At 40.1% G+C, this 23,671-nt stretch overlaps 2 protein-coding genes across 7 annotated transcripts in view; both read right to left on the bottom strand.

Annotated features, from left to right (window-relative positions):
• Positions 1-20,973, bottom strand: part of lmx1bb (LIM homeobox transcription factor 1, beta b) — a 58,106-nt gene extending 37,133 nt beyond the window's left edge. The window contains exons 1-5 of one of the 5 annotated variants that reach the window (XM_079686760.1): positions 10,227-10,386; positions 9,930-10,069; positions 9,056-9,231; positions 8,008-8,130; positions 7,384-7,570 (exon numbers count right to left, since the gene is read on the bottom strand). In XM_079686760.1, the coding sequence (XP_079542886.1) occupies positions 7,384-7,570; positions 8,008-8,130; positions 9,056-9,071 (326 nt within the window). In that variant the 5' untranslated portion in view covers positions 9,072-9,231; positions 9,930-10,069; positions 10,227-10,386. Of the gene's footprint in view, positions 1-7,383; positions 7,571-8,007; positions 8,753-9,055; positions 9,232-9,929; positions 10,070-10,226; positions 10,387-20,152 lie in introns of those variants that run through there. The other 4 variants (XM_079686762.1, XM_079686761.1, XM_079686763.1 and 1 more) reach the window with 4 other exon arrangements.
• Positions 20,974-21,095: 122 nt separating this feature from the next.
• LOC307042712 (multivesicular body subunit 12B-like) overlaps positions 21,096-23,671 on the bottom strand; it is a 33,127-nt gene continuing 30,551 nt past the window's right edge. For both annotated transcript variants that reach the window (XM_079686765.1, XM_079686764.1), the window contains one exon: positions 21,096-21,445. In XM_079686765.1, coding sequence (XP_079542891.1) covers positions 21,363-21,445 — 83 coding nt within the window. In that variant the 3' untranslated portion in view covers positions 21,096-21,362. The remainder of the gene's footprint in view (positions 21,446-23,671) is intronic.

The raw sequence follows: 23,671 nt of genomic DNA on the forward strand, positions 1-23,671 counted from the left end.
ACGTCTCCACTCCCCCATCAGGATCATCCAAATATTTCCCCTCGCTGCTTTTTGAAGCTTCCATAGGTCACGGGACCTCATGCACAAATCACGCTGGCTGGCCGTGGGGGGGCTGGTCAGAGAGGAGGAGAGTGAGTCCAACGCATAGAAACCCAATCCGTACTGTTTTCATTCGGGGGTTATTTTTCTTGCCAAGACAGCCATCACCAATCAGCGGCGGGTTTCTAACAGCGAGTTTAGGGAGCTCTCGCTGTGGATGCTGGCCCTGGCAGCCGATTTCAACCATATTCCCCAGCCACGCCAGGGGGAAGAGACGGAGAGTAAATTCAGAGAGCCTGACAGCCTGCAACGGTTTAACATGGGGGTTAGCCCCAAATACATAGCTCTGGGTTTATGTTGATGGATGGATAACTAAATCCATCTCATTGTTTGCAATAAAACATAGATGTTAGTTTTTACACTGTGCAACCACACTTGCCATGGTGCGGAATTACGATCAGGGACAAAATTCAGCCAGCCACCAGTTTTGGAGCTTGTATATTTCAGATGAATAATAACAAACTCAAATACACGAGGATAATAAAAGACTCAAGTCAGCTCTACAGTGTGTGGGCACAGGAGGTTCAATAACTAATGCAGAATGTTCGTAAGCCCTCCAACCAGGCCGGTAAACAGGACAGACAGAGTGGGATGAGCCAGTGAAGACCTTCTCTCCCTCCCTTCCTCCCTCCCACCTGCAGAGCACACCAGCTCAGGGTGAGAGGAGAATGCTGGGCAGGAATCTGCAAGTGCTGGTTAAAGTAATCACATTGGTTTCACTGCATCTGATCTGCAGTCTAACAGACTTCCAAACAGTTGAATGAGTAAATAAAGTGCCCCAGGGGACTCCCGCTGGAGATGGATTACCACAAGGGTGCACACACAAAAGGAGCTGAAGCCCCACAACCCGATGTGAGCCGCAGACAAAAGCCTAGCGTTGGACCTCGACCAGGGAACCGGCAAACTTTATTAATCTCATCCTAGACTGAACCTCCTGCTATTGCAGTCCCATGCACTCGCAGACCTGCTCTGCTGTGGGCAGGTACACACTCTGAAATACTTGTGTGTGTGGTTGGGCGCGTAAGTGGCAGAATATATGTATTTGTACATGAGATGGTGTAGTCATGATTGTGTGCATTTGCTTGAACAAACATTTCAACATACTGTAGATGCACAAATGTGGGTCTGTGTGCGCATGAGTGTGTATGCGTCCGCTCGAGTGCAAAGACCACATAGGATGAGTCTCATGCTCACTTGGCTGTGGAGGCCGGGTCTGGAGGGGACTAAGGGCCGTGGCATTCTGCAGTCCCATCCCACCCCGGCCCCATTCTTCCCTTTTTCTGGGCCTGACACAAATAAAAGGATTAGGAGCCCCCGTTTCCGTCAGACCCTCCATTGAAGACAAAGCTCTGACCAGCTTAGTGTCACACTTAATGATAAAAGTGCAAATCTCTGTCAGTCACTTTGGGCAGGAATACCGGTATTTGGGGGCTAATCTCATTTGATGAAGATTAAAAGGGGTGAAAAAAAGACAAAGAATTGTGGTTTGACTTATCTGTACAAGAATCTATACTGCTGAAATGCAGACATGCAGCAACTAAGATGAGGTGCTGTAATGTATCATTAAAATGAGGCATTGGGAAAAGGCTTATATTAGAGACAAAGAAAGAAAGGAGCAGAGAGAGGAAGCAAGTGTACACACACACACACACGCACATACACATGCGCCCACACCCTCACAGAAAGCTGGGGTGTATGTAGACAAACAGCACAGCTCTGCCCATTCCCAAGTACAGCTAGAATGTGTGACGTGAGTGTGAGAGTAAGCCTTGGGCACACAACAGTCTGAATGCAGCACTTGCCACTATGATGCCAGTCCTCTCAAGTGTATCTGTGAAAAGCCTACGTGTTGGAAAAACATTCCAGAGTGGGATCACATATACACAGTGGGGGCCAGCAGCGATACTGCGAGCCAGCAGCAGAGGCCATGTCTCAATTTCTCATGCACGTTCGACCAGGCTGCCTGGAGGAACAAGAGTGGGCTGTTTCCAAACCATAGAAGTAGAATGAGAAGAACAGATATGAAATGTGATCAAAATCCTGGGAATGTGCGCAATTATTATTCAAATGTTTTATTGGACACACCGTAAATGATATTCGGAATGAATAATTTCATTGCAGCAGAAATCCAACCAGTAAAAAAGAAAAGTGATTTAAACATGTAATCTGGCAAATTGAATTTGAAAACATTTGCTGAGTGTGTGTATTCCTCAGCTGGCTACTTTAAGACAGCTTTTACAGTATTTCACAGATTTAGCCAAAATCTAATTTGTAAATTGCATTTAATGGTTTGTGGTTGCCTTCCCTTTTTTGTTATGAAGAGTTGTCATGCTGTGAAAATAAACCTGAAGGCTCGTGGACTTGGTGCCAGTAATGAAAATCACTACATTGCCGAGCCGAGGGCTTTCTCTCCACCGTCACTGATTAGCATTCCCGATTGACTGACATGTCCCACTGGCTGCCTAACAGCCGGCTTTAGGAGATGAGGTTCAATTGTGGCTACCAACAAATTGCATGCTTGAGTTCCTCTGCACCCCTCCGCTATCATCCAGTGTAATGTGAGCACACCAGGCAGATCCCTGAGCAGATCCTTCTCCTCCCCTGAACTACAGCCCCCCCCCCCCCCCGCACAAAGCCACAGAGACCTCTTTCCACATCCCTCGCCACCAGTCCGGCCTCTAAAGTGGTGATGGGCATTACCGTGGCTGAGCCTCTGTGGCTTCCCAGAGCATCCTGCAAAGTGCTTTCTGTTCCAACTGCAGCTACATCGAAGACACACTAGGATACTTATAGCCCCCCCACACACACAAACACACTCTGGTCCGACTCATATCTAATAAAACATACGGCAGAAAATAATACAAAATAAAACTTGATTATATCACCTGATTTCATAACATGATATTTCACTTGAATAAAAATCATTAAGTGAATGCAAACGGAAGTATTTTGAAGCGGGTATAGATGTAGCTGGTGTACAATTTATAACGGCACCATTCATACACACAAGCATTGGTGTAAAACGATATGTTTAGATCAAATATTTATTACTCAAAGAGCTATTTGTAGGAACCGGAAATGACAACAAACTGAGAATCCAAGATGCGGCTAGTGATGCAAATAAATAGCACTCCAACAGGTCCGTTAAGGGTCTAAATATGCTGGGGAGGGGGGACAGTTAGCAAACCATGAGATGACAGATGATGCATCCTAGTACGCTGCTGGGACAGGCCGAGCCATGTTGACATAAAACCCAATACTTCCTTACCGAGGAACGGGGCCAGCTTCAGCTAGCTCCTTGCCGAGCACTAAAAATCCCAGCAAGCTGAAGCAATATTATCCGGCTTAATGTTTCTAACATTAGATTTGTCTCTCTGTAGAGGTCCATTTTTTATTCACCCAGGAGAAGTTGCTAAAGACACATTTGTATCCTTTTTAGGGAGAATAAAAAGAAGAAAGAAAGAAAGGATAGCTGAAAGTATAGCACAAAGGAACGTACTCCCCGAGTCCAGAGCTGCTTCTGAATACTTTAGCAGGACTGAGGACACTCTTTAATTAACTGCAAAACTACCCGGGTGCATTGACAACACAAAGTACATCCTTTTTTTATTTATATTTTACTTCGGTGTGCGTATGAGCGTTCACAAAGTACCAGGCCACACGGGAGTGCCCTACAGAGAGTAAAACACACACTCGGTGAGCTAACACAGAAACCCAGCCGTCAGCATCTATCCGGCACACACTGCTGCAGAGTCCCAAGCACAGCTAATTAAAAAACAACAATTTCACAGGAGGGCACTCCAAACAGTTCTAAAAAGCACCTCTCAGCACACCGGGGGATCGTCCCGCATACACGGGAGGTGAGACAGGTTCTGGGAGCTCAGCTTTTTATGGCTTCATCACACTGGCTTTTTTCTACTACTCACACTACCGTGACCTGAATTTTAATTTTGCTTACGGCATGTGAATTAAGAAATGTAGAACAATCTCCATGCGGACTTGTTTGGATTCTAAAATAACATTTTACAAGACAGTAAAGCAAATACAAATAAAACAGGTGTGGAATGTGAGGTCTTTATGCATAATGTAGTTTAGTTAATGTTATGTTTTGTAGATGGAGCCCATGGCATTTTCTAACAAGCAGTCCATTACAGGGGTGTTGTCGAACACTTCGGTCCAATGATAGGCCTTATTACATGGCTCCTTTCAAAGCATCTGCTTGGTTAGAGGAAAGGTCTCCCTGAGGAAAGGATCTCCCTCCTCCTAATGATGTATAATTGACCTCCCAACACCAGGGCACAACAAACTCTCTCAGGGTGGTGTAATTCCACTCTACTTTTTACATACCGCCCGTCTCGTTGGAGCTTGTTCCTCCTCTACTGCTATGGCTCCCGTCCAACTGACAGCTCTGCCTATTTGCCTTCAAATCTATATGACTTGTTCTCAAATACTCTCAAAATACATTGAATTCTATTTCCCTCTATATAAAAAAAAACATTCCATTTTTTTTTATCCCTTAATCTTCAAACCATCTAAATGATTCCTTTTTGCAAATTCACATAACGACAGAGAGGATAAACAAAGGTCAGCTGCATGGGGGAAAAAAGCAGAAGACAATATAATCCAATCTTGTTACTATATAATTGCACTGTATGGAGCGAGATGCGTTAAACTGTGTTGGTGGGAGTTTTAATAACACAGTACACAATTGTTTCCCCTGTCTGCACTTAAACCTGTTCCAAAGGTGCGAAAAAAACACTGCTTGCCAATTCCTTGATTTATTATAGCTAGTGAGAGCTGATTACGGGGCATGAATCAGCTGCTGTAGGAATGTAATTAGGCACGGAGACCTCTGTAAGGGTAGGAGCTCTCCTCACAGCCCAGAGCAGTTTGTGGCCTGACAAATGCATCTTAAATGGGTGTCATAAAAGTCAAAAAGGTGCCAATTACATCTTTAAGTATCCCATCAATGCAAATGGAATAAACAAGAAAAAAGGGGATACTTGTGTCTGTGTGATGGAGAAATCCTGCAGCTAGCATTTAACCTGGGAGGGGTAGAAGAAGAAAAAATAAGTAGGGGGAAGGAGGGTGAAGAATTAAAAGATGTGATGAATAACAGTGTGTGAAGCAGGACGTCGCCCAGCAGGTTGTTGTGTTTGGCTGGCCTGATCGCACTTGCCACACACAAGCTCATATAGCATTTAAAATAAAGCAGAGAAAATGGTCAGTTATATGCCAAATATGGCACAGTAAAAGCACATCAGAAAATAGCAGGAAAGAGTGGAAGAAAAAAAGATCTCTGTATGTTTATGTCCTCTCTTTTCTAACTCCAAACTAATTAAAAAAGCAAACTACAAATGGAGAGAGCAGTAACAGGCATGAGGAAGAGATCCTTCCCTCTGCCGGACTGTCTCAGCTTCCAGCCACCTCTGAGCCGTGACGCCGAGGCTCTGGTATCCCATAGTTACTGCTATGAATTTTCCATTGTTATCAGCCGACTACACTCCTGTCACAAAGCTGGATGAATGGCACGCATGGCAATAGATGTAACTCTTTGTTGCGTGCAAGGTATCTAGCAGAGAGCCATAATGTCCCGGTAATCGAAGTAGAATTGTTAAAAAGGCCGGACACAAAAAGCTGAAAATGTAGTGACAAGCATGAAAAGCGCTCATGCAATGAGAAACACAAGGAACCCCAGGGCCCCTCAAGGGCCCAAACAGCAACCCTCAGCATTGTTGTTCTTTTACTTAGCCTCAATATTTGCCTCACTATATCTGCCATCTCTGCAGGTTTTATGTGATAATTTACTAACTCAATTGACTAATTTATGTTACTCCATGGCTAATGCCTAATGCTTCTCCATATTTAATTCATTGGTGTGATTTACTAAAAACAAAAATCACAAGGGTATAATTTCTACTTTATTGTTATTTATCTATAATTTATGGAATTATTATTTTCGTGACTGTATTAATAATGTTTTATTTATTGTGTTGAAATAGATGAAAGGATCAAACTGACAATATTCACCTGAACACATTGCAATCATCACACTCCAGCAATTTAACACAAAATAAGTTTAATTTTCTTTAAATGTTTTCAAACTGTGAAACTTAAATTTAAAATTGAATTATGAATGCCTTCGAAGTTGTTGGAGTGTGTGTGTGTGTGTTGAGGTCAGTCGCGCGTGCAAATTCCTAAACTTCCAATTGTTTTATTTTTTTAAAATTCTAAATAAATCCCCGTTTGCGTATTTTGCTCGCAGGTACATTTAACTCAAATGCAGTAAAAAGCGAAGAAATATTTTTCATTAAGCCATTCAATTGTTGCCATGTCTTTTATGCCGCACGTAAAACCATCTATTAACCAATGAAATAAATAAGCCTGAAACACAAATAAAAAACAGCATGAAATAAAATAAAATAAAAAAAAGCCCAAAACCAAATGAAAAACACGATAAAATGACAACGGTAAAATAAGTTAAGCAAACTCAAAACAATTAGCATTCAAGGCAAATAAAGGCATCGGATTTTTATAATTTGGGTTGATGGGAGAAAAAAAAATCTAAAATACGCTGTAAGCACCATGAAAAAAAGAACATAAATTAAGTTTCCATATTTTGAAAGAATCGAAAACGGATGATGGTGATGGGGGAAGGCCACAGAGGCTAATGCAACCAGGAAATACCGGACTGAGGGCGGAATAAGAAAATACAAACCCGAGAATGAACGCCTGCACATTCTCGGGCCTGAGTGGGATCACATCGTTTTGTTAGAAATATGCTCGTTGCGCAGACACAAATGTGGAAATATCGTGGGCCAATATGACAATAAGAAAGCATGACGTTAGTTCATGACCGGTAATGCCGAACGTCCTCCAGCCATGCAGCGTGCAGCAGACATTTCCATGTCACACTTATTATTCAAAGGGTAGAACAATATAAAATAAGAGAAAGCTCAGATTGAATTTCACTTATTTACTGTGACTCTTATTTTTAGGATTTTACAGGAAACTTATATTTAACTCCGGCATAAGAAGCAATGTCAACAGGTTATTTATATCATACCTCCATATTGGTAGATATTTTTGTTTTACACCATTACATCTTGTAGAAATAATATGACTTCACACTGCATTTTTGCAATGTGAATGACCCACAAGGCCTCCAGGTTAACCAACTAAATCACGTTGTTATGGGGGGATTTTTGTTTGTTTTAAATCACTGCACAACAACCAAAGCAATCTGAAGAAATGCAGACAGGAACAGCATGAGATTGTGCTTACTGTTGGTAGTCGTGTTTGCAGTAAAGTTTCCTTTCTCTGAAGTAACAGCTGGTGGTGAGGGGCTGTTGACACACGGTGCACTGCAAACACTCCTCGTGCCATGAGGAATCGTTGACTCTCATCAGGAAGCGGTCAGAGATGGGACGCTGGCACCCTTCACACACGGAGGGATGGTGACAGTCAGTCCCTGAAAAAACGGAAGAGGAGTTTGAGGCCCGTCAGAAAACAGAGAAGGCCTGAGTCAAGGACTGTCATTTCGCGATAAAACTCCATAAAGACTGCGTATAAAGAAATAAACTAGGATGTATGGTGTCGTATCAAATTAAAAAGCTGGATTTATTGGATACATTTGAATTGTCTTACCAATAAGGGTGCAGATCACAAAACGACTCCAGCCTCTAGATGTCTTTTATAATTCAATTAAAATAAAACTACAACTTGTTCATCATTATCTGTAGTTTTATCCTTTGGCATGCGTAAAAATTAACTTTTCATGATGTCGGGAAACAAAAATGCAGTGGGCATTCATCGTAATGGCATCCAGACAGTAATAACAGTGTTGCGTTTCACTCTGCATAATTCAGAGTGATTTGCTGAAGTTTAATCAGAGGAAATAAGACTCACCGAGCATGACTCCGAGCGTGGCTTGTCCCGATCGCAGGGGATGATCTTCAATTTTTATGCCGTCCAGCATGATGCACGTCTCGGGCGGTTGTCGCGCGGAGAGGCGCTCCAGTGACACCAGACCTGTTGCAATATGATCCATAAGAATACGGTCAGACCTGACAAGAGAAATCCCGGGAACACAAAGCTGTCTGCAGGCACAGAGAAGACGGTGTGGGCTGAAACTTGTTGAAACCGCCTGAGTTTCCGTGTGACACTCAGCTCGGTGGAGGAAAAACTAGAAAAGGAGCTTATGAAATGCAAAAACTCGACTGAGATGCTCGCATTAGTTAAAAAGGTGGAGGAAGCGCACAGAAATCCCCGATGTGTCAAAAGAAGCGTGGAGAGACAGAAAGGACACACTTAACGTGGATAAAAACTCTCGACAGTCACCTGTTATGATCAGAGGACTGAGGAAGCTTTATCTGCTCGCCCTCAAGCCGACGGGAGAAAGGAAGCTGCACAATGTCTTCACGGAATAACAGTTTAGTTCAAGGCGGAAAGAAGAAGCAACCAAACTTGACAACAAATCCAAAAATACGAGAGTGTGTATGTAGATGTCCCGGCTGTAACTCTTTGGAAGCAACAGAGGCGGTTGGCTGGTTGTGCCCTGTCGCTGCAAAAGTCTGAGATCGAGATTGAAGCGAGTGGATCCTCCCACTCCTGCATGCATGGCTACACTTTTTTCATTCCCCCATTCACTGCCATTGGGATGCTATTGGAGAAGAGTACAGTGCGCTGCACACAGTCCAATAACAACACACACATGGAGAGAAGCGTAAAAGAAAGAGCAGAGAGAGAAGACTGATATTGTACACAGGTTTTGGCTCCACATCAAAGCCACAAAGCAATTAAACATGGTAATACAAATAACAAAAAGCAAAAACTTATAATAACAACACACCTAGAATGATTTATTAAGCGAAATGTTCCATTGTAATACTGTAATGGGATGTGATTATTTAGCCAACAATTCACTTAAAACAAATATTGAATTTAGAGGATTTACCTTGTATATTCATCATGAATTAATGGTTATATTTCCGCCACATTGTGACAAACACAGATCGGCATCACATGCCCTGCTTGCTCTTTTGTGTATTGTTTCCTGTGAAGGCTGCTGTCCCTTTCAGACGGTGCACCTGGCGATCAGCGGTGATAACAGCACGAGCCAGGGCCATCCATCTTTAGGGAAGGAACAAGCATTAATAATAGTATTACAAACTATTATAGTGATACAAAAAATAATTATAATATCAACAGGCTTTTGCTGTATTTATTTTCGCAGGATACCCGGCAACTGGCTATATATTTTATTATGTTGGGAATTTCAAATAAACCCAATGCAAATACAATACAAACACAAGAATAATTTATGTAAGATATTTATATTTAAAAACAAACATTTAAAAATGTATACATATAATTTATCGGTCTTGGAGGTTTAATATATGCATTTTCTAGACGTTTTTAAAGGTGCGGAGGAGGGGTGCACTGAGGCCTGTGTGATATCACATCCGTGCGATGCTGCATGAGAGACACATTGTTATTAAAATATATATAAATAGCTAGACCGAGGGATGGACACCTCGAAGACGGGACATATGAACACAGAAAGCAGTATGATCAGATCACCTCATAACCTTTATTTTAATTCGAATACAATAACCTGCGGCCCAGTTAAAGACAAACGACAGCAACAGTAATTATCCTAATAATACAAACACATATTATCAATATTAAATATTATAACAAGATGCTGGAAACGATATCAAGAACATTCTTAGTTTATAGTTATTGTAAGACAGACTTTTGAAAGGAATACAAAAATAAATGTATTTCATTTTCTTCAGAATTATCCAAAGTGTCTGCGCAGCGTTTACCTCCAAGCCATGGGCCTTTCTGTTGTTCTTGATGTCCTCTGTGGAGCATCCGGGCGATGACCTGTAGCCCAGTTTGGAAAACACACAGCAGACTGTTGGCGTTGCCCTCTGCCGTTCACACAGAGAATAGCTGAGGGTATCTAAAAGATACAGAGCAGTCATATTTTCACCTCACCTTTTTAGAATTATATTACTATCACATAAACGCTCAAAGCCTATATAAATAGAGAATAAATATTGAATTTATGTATTTTCTTTCATTAAAAGAAACACTGTTCTGGTAAAATCAGTCCATACCTGCCAGTCATGAAGTCATCCAACCCCGGCTTAGCTGTTTTTCTTCTATTTCCAGCACTTCTATCAGCATGGGGTCAATTACCTCCGCCAAGCACTATATTGGATTATCTTCCCACTAAGAAGCATTACGAGCTGAACACTATCAATACAAAATAATCAATACACTTTTATAAACATATTATGAAGCTCGTTTCCCCCCTGTTCTCCTCCCTTCCCCCGTTCATTGTGCAGTTTTCAGCAGGGTCACTGATGTGAATGAGGACATCAAACATTCATTCAATAAATCAATCCGCCAACTTTTAGCCGGCGGTGTTTTAATGAGCCTCTACATGACAGGCCCTCCCTCGCCTGACAAACGTTGCAGCAGGTGTGCAGTACCGAAAGCAATGGTCTGCAAAAGTTAACCAATTTACTTTAAAGTAACCAGAACTGTTGCATCCATCGGAAAGGTAAGAGACCATTATAATGCGCCATTATGGCAATGCACATTCCTGCAACAGGCTGTGATTTAGATTAGTTTCCATAGTGAGTGTGTTTACTCTCAATATTAGGACAGAAATATGAGGTTTTAAATGCAAAAAAAAGTAAATTATTTCGGAAAAGCGAGAATATGATGCTGCATTTGAGCGTAAATTATAATCGGATTTTACTAAAGCAGTAATGTATGCTAAATTGCAAAAAGAAAACGAAGGCATCTACTATCAGTAATGCCTATAGCTATTCATGTTTTAACACAAGTAATTCGCCATTATTAATAAATGTAGGCCTGTTGTGAAAAAATAAATAATTATACAACTGAAACTAAATATATTACAACGATGAATACATCCAATTATTAAATGGATTCGTTACTTTTAAATCTCAACCGAACAAACGCATCAATCAAATTGAATGATGTGTATAAACATAGACAATCTTTCAACTTTAATTACATTAACATCACGCTGTTTATAAGCCACGCAGGATCCATTCATTCTCCAACCCAGAGAACAACTCACTGTCAGGCCTCCAACACGCCCGCAGGCTATAATCAATGCATTGCAAAAATAAATAAATACAAATCAAAGAAAATAATTATTCTCAACATAAATCCAAAATATTTCAAATGAAATATGTGGAATTTAATTATCACTGAATATATGCCATTTATTTATTTGTTGTTGCTTGAGCTGAAATAAGCGTTTTATTTTTAAATGAGCAAAAATATAAGCATTTTAAAAATATACCAGTGAAAATGGGAAGAACTCTTAACATCCTCAAAGGAGAAACTGAGCAAAGACATACTGGCTCCCTAAATTGCATGGCAGGAGGACTTTGATAGTTAACTGACTTTGATCTTTTAATGAGTGTTTCTAAACTCTCCATGATGCTTGTTTTAAAGCTCGAATGAAAGAAAAGAAAAATCCAGGCTCCTTTCATTTGTTTGCCGAGTTGCACTTGAGCATCTTAAAAAACAAGAGAGCAGTTTCTCATGCTACATTTAACGAATGGAGAGGAAGTGGTGTTTATTATTCTGCTCTTATCCTGCACATATCGTTTGTGTAAAAAGGGCTTTCCTCATGAAGTCATCGGAGCCGCTAACCGATCCGGGATCAGCAGTGACGCTTATTGAAGGTTTGGACGTCGGCTATTTGCGAGAAATTAACTGTAATGTTATCTTTTTTTCTTCTTTTTTCTAAGTGTTAATGTTTTCTGCACAGTTGCTTTCCTATCTTTAAAACTGAATATTGTTATACAAACTGTGATTTCACACAGGAAGCAAACGCAGTGCACTGCTGTAATAACACATATGGGATGAGATGCAGGGCCCCACAGGCCTAAGGGTCCCTGAATACCAAAGTAGCCTACAACAACTGGTTTGGATTTTTAATTTAAATCACAAATATGGTCCATCTAATTATGTACATTTTTAAGCGTTATTTATATATTTGAATGATCTTGAATGCACATATGCACACAAGATAAACATTTGTTTGGACATCTCATCCCCTTCTTTGCTCTCACTCACATATTTCTGCTTTTATTCGCTTGGACCACACGGCCCATTTTACCGACACAGCCAAAAAAAATGATACTGCAGGATAATCCCAACTCCCCCAGGATTAGGCCAAAGTATAATACAGCACTGTCAACCCATGGCTAGATTTGTTTATGTTATGATTTATTGGATTCAGCTCCCTTTTTCCCCCCCACTGACAAATTTATTGAGTTCCTGACAGATAGCCTGACAGAGCCCTGTGTGACAGCGAGCTGACATACAAGTTTGAAATGTGAGTCTGAGAACTCTGTTTACCTTTATTTATGGAGTTTTTTTAAAGACACAAAGCAAAACTGAACTTTAATTTAATTTACAAGAGATTTAATAATAGAGCCCGGACTATAAACACTTAAAACAGTTACATTCAGCCTCAACCTGTAGTAGCCTACTGATATGATCACTGCTTTAAATAATTATGACAAATCAATAATTATGAATTGGAAATCATCTAAATGTACAAAAAACAACAACCGTTATAGATTTAATCAATTGAATGTTATTTATTGAAAGTTGAGTTGCTATGTTTGAAATAGGGTAAATAATAAATGTAATCTGATAGATTGACTTCTAAGTGTTTTTCTTTCTATTGTATCTCAAGAAAATACCTTAATAATCCCTAAGAATCACAAAGGAAAGCACATGTTTAAATCCCTCCATCTCCTGTTTGTGAAATATATTTAAAACGAATCCCTCAATTGTATAAAGTGCTTTGATAATAATAAAAGAAAGAAGGAATAATAATCATAACCATTTCATGAAAATCTGGTCAAAAGTAAAACTGGTTAAAAGGCATTTTCTTCTAAAAGTAGCCTATTCCATTTTCTGGCCATTTTAGAAAGTCTCATCATCCACATACTCTTAATAACACACTCTCCTCAGAAACACTGAGACAGTGATCCGGGAGTCAGTCAGATTAATGCTCCTGCTCCCCTGACTAGTCTAAACACATTAACTTCAGTTGTTTGCGGATGTTACCCGAAACAGCGAAAACCCACTATCTGAATTACAATATCACCCCCTGCTGGACAAACCCAGGCAGTACAAATCACTCCAATAACTTCTGTTATAATTTAACAATACCACAAAATAAAGAAATACAATTGTGTAAAGAATGGAGAGATGTACTACTACTGTAAATGATATACATACATTATTAAACAAATTAGCATTACTCTATTCTTTCAATTATTACCATGTTGCTAGTGTTTGTCAAACTTTCAACTCATTACTGGATTTGTTTTTAATAATATACATTATGTTAAAGGAGGTAAATGTTTGTCAAAATATGCTCTCTTATAATAAAGTAATAATCCAAAATGATCAGAACAAAAATAATTTCAGTATTTTTTTCATTCTTTATCTCAGACACTATAACATACATGCAGGAATTCACATCATTTGTATTACACATATTAACTTCCCCACTTAATTCTTATGTAACTACTTTTTACGATGATAATAATTCAAACACCATGTCCTGAATTTCCACTCCTGACTTTGTATTTGCTGTTATTGAAACAATTCTTAAGATATAAGTTATCCAACGTTTTCTTAAAAAAAGTTTTTAAAAAAAGGACATTTGCCTACTAATTATGAATGGACGTTTTTTTCTTAAACCTGTTAATTGGACATCTCTAACATTGAAATGCAAAAAAAACGTTTACAACAAAGTGTAATAATAGATGTTTAACTATGTTTTTAATATGTTACTCATAGTATTTGCATTTGTATTTAGATGTAATGTTCCTCTCCTTAGGTTGTGTGAGTGTGATAGTGTTTTTTATTTGCCATTTTTCGTCCTTTTGTCCGGCTATTCATCTTGTTAATCTTGACTTGCATTGTGCACTTTTTGTTTTGTGATCAAATTAAATTAAAAAAACATATGTACATCATAGATTAAATATACATGTATATTTTTCTCATATAAATTTGTAGATGAAAAGATGTACTCAGCACTTTCAGTATAATTTGTCTGCGATAACGATGCCTTTTCGCTTTTGGTTCAGTATTCTTAAATCTGTAATGACAACCATCTTTCGAAAAAATATATACCTACATTTGCAGTAAAAAAAAGTATATATTAATAGTTAAACAAACTTTATTTAATTTATTATTATTATATTATATTATTTATTATCGTAAGAACTGTTTGTGTTTATTCACCATTTCCATATTATTAGACAATGTCAAAATGACCTTTCTCCTTATCATATTTTATTTGCTTGAAGTTAATTACATTTTTTTCCACCGCAGCTTCTTGTGGCTAAGTAAAGAACACTAAAATGTAAATTAGAGTTTTTTCTGAATTGTGTCATGCAATTAAAAAACCCAAACAAATATAAAATGTTTTGTTAAAACCCAACGAAGAATTTTATTTTTTCCAGGGGATTATCTTCAAAACATTTAAAAGAAAGTGGTTCAAAGTTGGATTGCAGATGGCACCAGATGATACTTTATGAAAGCCAGCAATAACACAATCTGTTGATCCTGTGATGTGGGGATCTCCCCTTCCCTTCTGTTGCACTTCACACACAGACGATGGCCCAACAAGTCTGCATGAGAGCCTAAGTTCTTTAGACACATGAGGAACAACTTATTGCAAGGGAATTTAAAGTAAATTAAACCGTGCTCTTCAAATGTCACACACCCACATGAATTTGAACTTTCTCTAACTCTTCAATGAGCGGCTAAAGAATATTAAATCTTTCCCAACAAGCACCATTTAACATCAATCACAGAGGTGCTGGGCGGAGGAGCGACACGGAAACACAACAAATGTTTGGCCTCTGAAAAAAGGATACAAAAAAATGTTGGTTTGTGGGTAAAAGAGACATATAGCATCATGTCACAGCGGGATACGTGGCATTTGTTGTAACATGTCTGTTTCCATCGTTAGGAAAAGTGACTTGAAAGATTTGCAGCTCCTTTAATCAGACGATCATGGTATTCAGTGGATTTGTCTCCGCAAAAATAATGTTTCCTCTGACGGAAAAGAAAGTGGAGGCTTCAGGAGGCCAGGAGCATGATTTTAGGAAGTGTGCCATTAACAACAAGCGTAGGCCTTCGCCCGCCGCTCCTCATGTGGAATGTATAAGTTCTGTGGCCGCTGAATAAATCGCATGTGCTCGCAGACTTTTGACGATGAAGTAGTGAAAGATATTCTAAAAACATCTATGCATATGCTGGCTGATTTTGAGCTCACATTGAATGGTTTTCATCGCAAACAAAATGTGGGGAATCAATAAAACCTGGTTCCAGCATCAATACATGTGTTATATGTGCCGTCTGAACAATGACACGGACAAAAAATATGAAGCAATAAAAAACATTCAATATAATCAAACATCTGTATATGTGTGAGTTTTGTCCTCAGTCAAACACGCTGGATGTGTTTGGTGTGTACTGAACGCGAGAGTATGCTTGTGTGTGTCATTAATCGGCTGCACTTCAGAGAAAAAGGTAGAAATCCATCCAGATGTTCTGCAGCTGGGTGGATCTGGTAGTGAAGATCTAGACAGCATCTGTCACAGGCCAACATTTCTAATCTGTCCTGAACATTAGGCAGAGAGCACTAAAAAAACAACCGGCCGCATGTGCCGCTCAGTTCACAATGTGCTGCCCGCCGGCTCGAAAGTTTGGCCTCAAGAAAGTAGAAAATAAACCGAGAAAAACTAAAAATATTTATAAAAACTATGAAGTGAAGAAGCATTTTTAACTATTCCTCTGTACTGCTTCTGAACCCTTCTCCTGAGTGCGGCTGCCAAACTTTTATAAAGCTAAGCGAGGGCTAACTGAAGTTATTAGGGCAGAGTGCCTGAGGCTAAAGACCAGCGCTTTGAACTGGAGGGTCCAGCAGAGCTTAGTGAGGTCAAGATCTGTCACACAGCTAGCAGAACTAACATCGCACCGCTCTGGACCCGCGTTTTCTTCAAAGAACTTCAGCTGTGCATTAAATAGAAAGAAACATTTTGTATTGGAGCTACCGTTTCGCAATCCTATTTATATCATAGCAATTCAACATGTAATGACAGACTACAGACGTTGAAAAAATCCAACCTGTTTACACAAGATGCAACCCTATAAACACACTCTATATTTAGTTATAGCTGTTGCTGCTACCACAAGATACTTCTTGAACTTTTGGAAGTTTACTTTTCTAACGTTGCCATACTACAGCGTTTCAGAGCTACCTTGGATGTGTTAAGCTAACATTCTCAGTTAGGGAACTGTGGGAATCACTCCTAGCTGACCTTGATGGTCTCTAGATACCCCCCTTCCTGGGTTCATGTGCCTAGTTACCAGTTGGTCAACCTCGTGCCCTGTGAACTGACCCTGTCCTCCCTGCGAGGTTTGAAAGAAAAAGAAACCCAATCCTTCGGGGAGCGCTCCGACTAACAAGAAAACTGCTGGCCCGAATCTCTCAGAAGTGCTGTGTTTTCCCACTGGACCACTTTCAGCTTAATAAACATCTTAACTAGCCAGAGGTCCCACGGGAGCTGCTGGGAAATCCTCTGGGCAGCCAGAGCTCAGGAGTTGGCCCTTTATTGCATCCAGGTGGCTGTTAAAAAATGCTAGCCGGTCCTAAATGTCCAATAAAATGCAAGTGGCACCTTCGGGGGTGGACAGGGTCAGTGCACCTGTCTGTGGACGAAAGCTGCCCTCACTCCCTCTTGTCCAATCAGTTTGATGTCACACTCTGCACTGTGTTGTGCCACAATCATACCCAAGGTAGCCTTTCTGAGCGGGCCTAACACACACCGGCACAGGGGCCAATGAGGGACTAAGCCAGAGCAGTCATAGAGATGCAAACTGACTAAAATAATAAATAAAACAACCAAAAACAGATTCAAAACAGGCACGAAGAGACACACAACTACGTCAAAGAAGAAAAAATGACTTGAATTATATACTAAGCGGGACAAAAAGAACAACAATGACATGCAAAACAACCATAAGGAGACACAAACTGAACCAAAACTGATGCAGAAACACCCACCAAAAGTCACAAAACAACCACAAAAGATGGTCACTTTGTCTTTGTCACAAAAGACAAAGTGACCGCAGAAACAGAAAAAAAACGACTTCGAGACACAAAAAACTACAAGCATGTGTTAGCCATGTTTGTAGTTGTTCTCGTCGGGATGTCTTGCTCCTATGTAGGCGTGCGGGGGTCTTTAAAATGTCTGTTCCCAGGGGCCCATTGTCTCAAAATCTGTCCATGGCTGTTAGCGAAACTATCTTCTAAAACATATTCAGAAGAGAAAGACCATTTTCCTGTTGTCATGAGGTCCCCATCCGATGAATTCCAAACCTTTCATCCTGTTGAATAAATGCACAGCTAACTGGTAAATTAGGGGGATGCTAGATGTAATTATGCCCAATCACTTCCCGTTTGTTTACGACCCCTTCACACGTATGTGAACAGTGGCAGCAGCCTCCCTTCATCTGCCCAGCCTGTCCAAAGGGAGAGTTAATTGTCCCGCAGGTTGTGGAGAGACCTGGACGGTGTATTGGGCCTTTGATCTGACTTGAAAGGAGTTAATTGATTTCTGTGTTACAAGGGAAGAAAAAAAAAAAAGAGATGCTTGCTGGTCATTTCACAACATGTGCAGGAATATCTGAGAGGGGAAGGGAGGGAGGGGATGAAGAGAGAGATCACCTCACACCCGACTCCATCCTTGCTCAATTACAATAATTTGACTCACATGGGCAGGCCGCCATGGCGGAGAGAGAGAGGGGAGGAGAGGGGATCCCTGCTCGGGGAGATCACTCATCTTACCTCGAGCTGTGGTACAGAAAGACAGATTTGATGTGAGGCTCTCCTTGGAGCGCTGCCCAGGGGGTTGTCAAGGTGGCGGGTTCCGAGAAGACCACACGTCCAACCTCTCACTCTGACATTTGATGATGTCAGCGTAGAACAAGACACTACAGACTGTAGGAGGTAACTGGTGAATGGCAGAGTAAGTGTTTCGCTGCCTGTGTCTCTGTTTCTTTCAATATTGATTTTTCTTACAAAACCTTTCCTGTTTAAGGTCATGGAAGGTTTACCCTGTCCCAGCATGCACTTGGCCGAAGGAATCACATTGTGTTTCCTGTTTTTTCTTGTTATGAAAATAGGAATAATGTGAACATTAGCCTTTACATCTTCTGTCAATGTGATTTGCTGCATCACCTGCCTGAGAGTCTGTTCACCACGGGTCCAGGTCTGGTCTGTTTGACAGGTTTCCTGCCTTCACTCCTTCACCTCTCTCTCTCTCTGGTCACCCCTGCTCAGGGGGAAACGGGGCTGTCAGAGGGAGAGTGGCAGGCTAAGCCTGTCTTAACACAGCACCTCAAACCACCTCATAAATACAGGCTTCCTTTTCCAATTTCCAAGCGGCCCATCCACCTCTGTCTACATGCTTACACACTGCTCCATGTCATGTGCCGGGGTGTGAGTTTAAAAATGACCACGGGACATCTGGCCGACTCACAGAGGGTGGGGCTTTGATGTGTTGCTCTGCAGTTCAGCTCGACTTTGTTGAGCAACGCAGTACTGGAGATCCTAAAGAGCCTGATAGGCTAGAGATAGCAAGGGAGTTTAAAAGATGCTTTAAACAGTGAACATGTGTCACGCTGAGACACAGAACCTCATTCAACTACTCCTCTAGCCTCTAAACTGCGGCATAGTTTACAGACTTAAAAAGAGGCTGTTTCCATTTTCATTTTAAAATGTAGTCTCTGAAAATCATCATTATTTTCCATATCGTAAAGTGGAGTGAAAGTGAAACCATGTGAGGCAGCTTTTTCCTGGGTGATGCTGGGCAGGGCTCATGAGGGAGTTGTGGTTCACAAAGCTCCGTGCCCATCTGGAGACTTTGGCTGCACTGCCTCTCTTAGTATGAACGCAGAGCTTTATGTAAACATCTGACCTGCAGCACTAACATCAGACTCTACCTGCTGAGAGCAGAAGTACAACGCTGCTAACACAATACTAAAGTTAGGAGTAGGTTCTGCAGAGAAACGTTCAGGTTAAAGCAGGAGATATTCTATATGTTTGTAGTTGTCAGCACTTCTCATGAAAAGACCAAAATCAACAAAGTGGTTGTCCGTATCTAAATAAGTTTCAACCCACACTTGTCAGTAGCACCCAGCCCCAACACCACTTGTTCCTACTGAATAAGTAAATCTTTTAAAAAGGACCAAGAATATATTCTTTCTTTTGGTTATTTTGAAACATTACTCAAACACGAATAAGTCGTTTATTTGTGAGGACCTTTTATCAACTTTTGATTTGATGTGCTGGTGAGCATTTACAGCAGCACGACAACGTTTGGGAAATAGACTTTAAAGACATTTCAGAGGAAATTTCACTCAGTGCAACGGGGCCTCTTGTTGCTGAGCTTTTCGGAGCTCACACAGAGGAATAAGCTACCGTCTATCAGGCTATGGCTAGACAATATTTGGTGTTAGGATTCCTCCATTGTTAGTTTTGGACTTTTCAAGGGATTTTTGAATAATTAAAAAACAATAGTATATTGTCTCATCCTTCATGATACAGTTTTGCAGCTTTTCTAAATGTTGTTTCGACTTAACACATCCCCTGAAATGAAATGATATACTATATGCTATGAATTCACCCAGTCTTAACACTTGAAGATGTGAAACTATAATCTAAAGATTTGTAACAGGGATTTAAGAGCTATTAAAATAGTGATATTTTTAGTTTTTGCAAAGTTTTTCTGGAGCAAAGGGGAAAAATGCAATGTTGCTTGTGTGTGTGTGTGTGTGTGTGTGTGTGTATCTGGATACATATGGCGTACTGTATATATGCACTTTATGCGCAGCGGGGGGGGGGGCTGTCTGAGGCTGTCACTGTGCTCTAGGGCATCACTGACATAAGTGTCACCTTCATGAAGGAGCGTGAAAGCTGTTCCCTCTGCAGAGGATTCCTCAGACCGTCGCTCTGATTTCAGCGGCAGAACAGAGGAGTTAACGCGAGCGCTCCTGGAGGCTTGTCATCTGCTCTACGCTTCATTAAACACCTGTGAATACCAAAAGTCATTAGGAATGTTGGTCAGGAGGAAAACAAATACCTGCATTGTTAGCAGAATCCATAAGTTCACAAACTTAGCAGGAGGAGAGCGTAATTAACAACGGGGACATTAATCCATTAATGAGTTTCTAATACTAATTACACCTGCAAAAATGTGCAAATGGGTTCTGACAATTTAATTAGTTGCAAATGACACATGTGAGCTGGAGTGAGAAGAAAGTGATGTTCTGGTATCTAAGTGTAAACTCTGCTTCTGGATCTGGCAGCAAAGTGTTGTTTAGTTTGTTAAGAAGAAGAAAAAAAACACCTAATTAAAGAAATATATGCATGAAATGTTGGATAATTAGTAAGTTAAGGGTTGCACATTTTAAAGTAGTGAAAAACAACTTCCAAGAAAGGGTCACTTTTTTCTTCTGTTCCTTCAAAACAATTCTCGATACAGGTGTAAATAGAAATTACAAATATAATAGTCACTAATAACGTGTTCACAGAGCTGATCTGTTCTACTCTTAAAGACCTGACTCAGGAGAGCAGTCACTTCTGATGTGGGCGTGCGTCGGGGGGGGGAAAGGCTCCTGCGTCTCAAAGCTCTGCTCGTTGGTGCCGCACGCTGCTCATGAAGAACTTTGTGATGGAGAGATACCTCTGCTAGAAATGAACATCAGAGACCTGTTTGCGTGGGATGAGGCTGCTCTTTCTGTCCTGCATGACTGGGACTCACTGTCAGCACGGTCCTGTTTTACTGATAAACAAAATGAGAGTCACAGCTAACAGACTTTTATGAATTCATCTCAAGGACATTTATTAGCTTGGTTTATTTTAGGCCAGACACTGATGTATTTGAGCGACAAACAAAAATCTATTTCAAGATACATAACAAAATCTTCTCAAATCTATTGTGCACAGCTGTACATTATAAAAAATACATTTAGTACTAAATCATTTAAATAAAATCCATTAAGGTAAAAATACCTTTTTCTCTTAAATTACATAATATACTGTAGTTGGTTTTTTTCTAAATTATTTTACAAGTATTCACATGATCCTTTCAGTCAGTAGTGTTTCAGTCGTTGTGTGTCTGTCTGGCAGGGTGAGACCGCAGCGTCACACAGCGATGCTCCGCTCTGTGCTGAAGTTGTAGTAAAACTGCATGAGAAGAAGAAAAAACAAACGATTAATACAACATGTGGTAAAAACAGCATAAAACACAATTTACCTGCACCATCTTAATACCAAATAACTGAAGTATATATATGTTTACAAAAGTAAACTGAGCACAAACATTTAAAAAACTCTCTGAATGTTCTACACTGATATTAAGTTGAACAATAGCTTAAACATGTATTGATTAAATACGAATTTCTTATAGGCCAAACATTACCCCGACAGCAGAGTGATCGTGAGAGGGTCGTCCAGAATTCACATTGAGAAAAAAACGAACAAACACTGCCCCCCTCTGGCGAAGCATGGGCATTACTCTTTGATAAGCAAGAGGGCTTCAAACTATAATGCTCAACTTACTGTATGTGGCATTAAAAGCAGAAAAAGGGAATAATGTTTGTTTTTTCACTGTTTCTATACATCATTAATTAACTTATATTTATTAAAATGATGATTTACTTAGTAGACATTTTAACTTTTGTTGCCAGAAATATATTTTGTCATTAACCTAAATATAAAAAATGGTGTTGATATTATTCAAAGATATCGCACAATTGCTTTCAACCCTGAGAAAGACCTATAGGAAAGAGGCCACAGTGTGACAGATCTGCAATAATAATTAGAATGTGTTCATTGCTATTACAACATGCAGTGCTTTGCCTTCAGCTGAATTCACTTTCCAAAGCAATTGCTGGCCTCAAGTTACATCACATTGGAAATATTCTTGAGTTTTACAAAGTGACAAAAACAGAGATGTTACATTTGGGAAAATGAGAGCAATGGAATTGGATTGGTATTTAATATTGTGAGATAACCTGAGTCAAGGTATTATAATCAGTATCAATGAGAAAGCAGTATTGGTGATTGCCCAACATTATTAGCAGTTCCAAAAAGTACTTAGACTTGTATCTTATATATTATCAAAATCTATTTTATGAATTAAAATGATTGAAAGAAATACCAATTTATTTTGCAAGTGACTGGGGAAATGTAATGATCTACAATAACTAACAGTCTAATGTTTGATTACATATTTATCAAACTCTTTATAAAATGTCACATTAATGATTTTGATGTGGGTGTAGTTCCACTTTCTGAACAGTGAGGTTTTGTGAAACAAAGTAGGGCGCACTCACCAAGTTCGACTGTTGTATTACTGCAGCATAGCACTAGGTGATGCTGTATGATCACTGAAATAAGTTTTCAAATCTCGACCAGAAGCCATGGAGCCAAAGAGGCTCGGACCGGGCTCTCACAATCACAATACCATTGTCCTGATCCTCATATACTTTAGCGGAAGCTGCAAGTTACGAAGCAGCCTGTCACGTATCACAAGACCTTTAGTTGAGCAGAAATGTTGCCCCCCACAACACAAAAATTCTGTCTCAACATCTGGCACGGTAAATAAATAATCGGCACGTGTATGTGTGTGTGCTGATGATGGATGGGGGAATGGGGTGTTATCAGGGAGAGCATGTATCAATGTCTGCCAGTTTTATACACAGGCTGACAGGACAGTGACACACAAGAACATGGGCGGCAGTCACCCAGATGAGCCCAGCTTCATTTCCTGTCCCTGCTCCACTGCCAAAAATATGTGACATGTTGTCTTCATTAATTCCACCTCTATTTGGAGCTCTCCCACTCACACCTCTCACACAGCCCTGTACACCACTGCCCCTCCATACATTCACACAAGCATGCACAGAAACACGCATACTGTACACACTCCCTACAAACACTGAAGGCCCATCATACATAGGTGCTAATGAAAATCTTGTCATGTGTGCACACACACACACTTCCTTTCCACCCTAGCATGCTCCCTCGGAAAATCATTAGCCAGCCGCCAACAACATTTTTCAGCAGAGCAAACTACATAAAGATGTCACTTTAAATCGCGTACTAATTAACACTTAAAAAGACACAAATTAGATATGCGTGGCTAAAAGCAATTATAATATCCGCAAGTTTTGTGAGTCATTTGGGAAATGAAAAGAATGCCTAATTGCTGGAACCAACATCATCCGAGACATGGCTTAAGTGATGCCTGTTAGGAAATGGTCTTATCTGCAACTGGGGCTGTGATTACAACAGTTTTCCTCAATTACATGTGCATATGTATAATTCTTGAAAGTACATCTCTTTCATGAATCTATATTTTTTTAATGGGTTTAGAAAGAGGCAATTAGGTTCTTTGCTGAAAATGCC

Source organism: Notothenia rossii (assembly GCF_949606895.1).
Source record: "Notothenia rossii genome assembly, chromosome: 6".
NCBI lineage: Eukaryota > Metazoa > Chordata > Actinopteri > Perciformes > Nototheniidae > Notothenia > Notothenia rossii.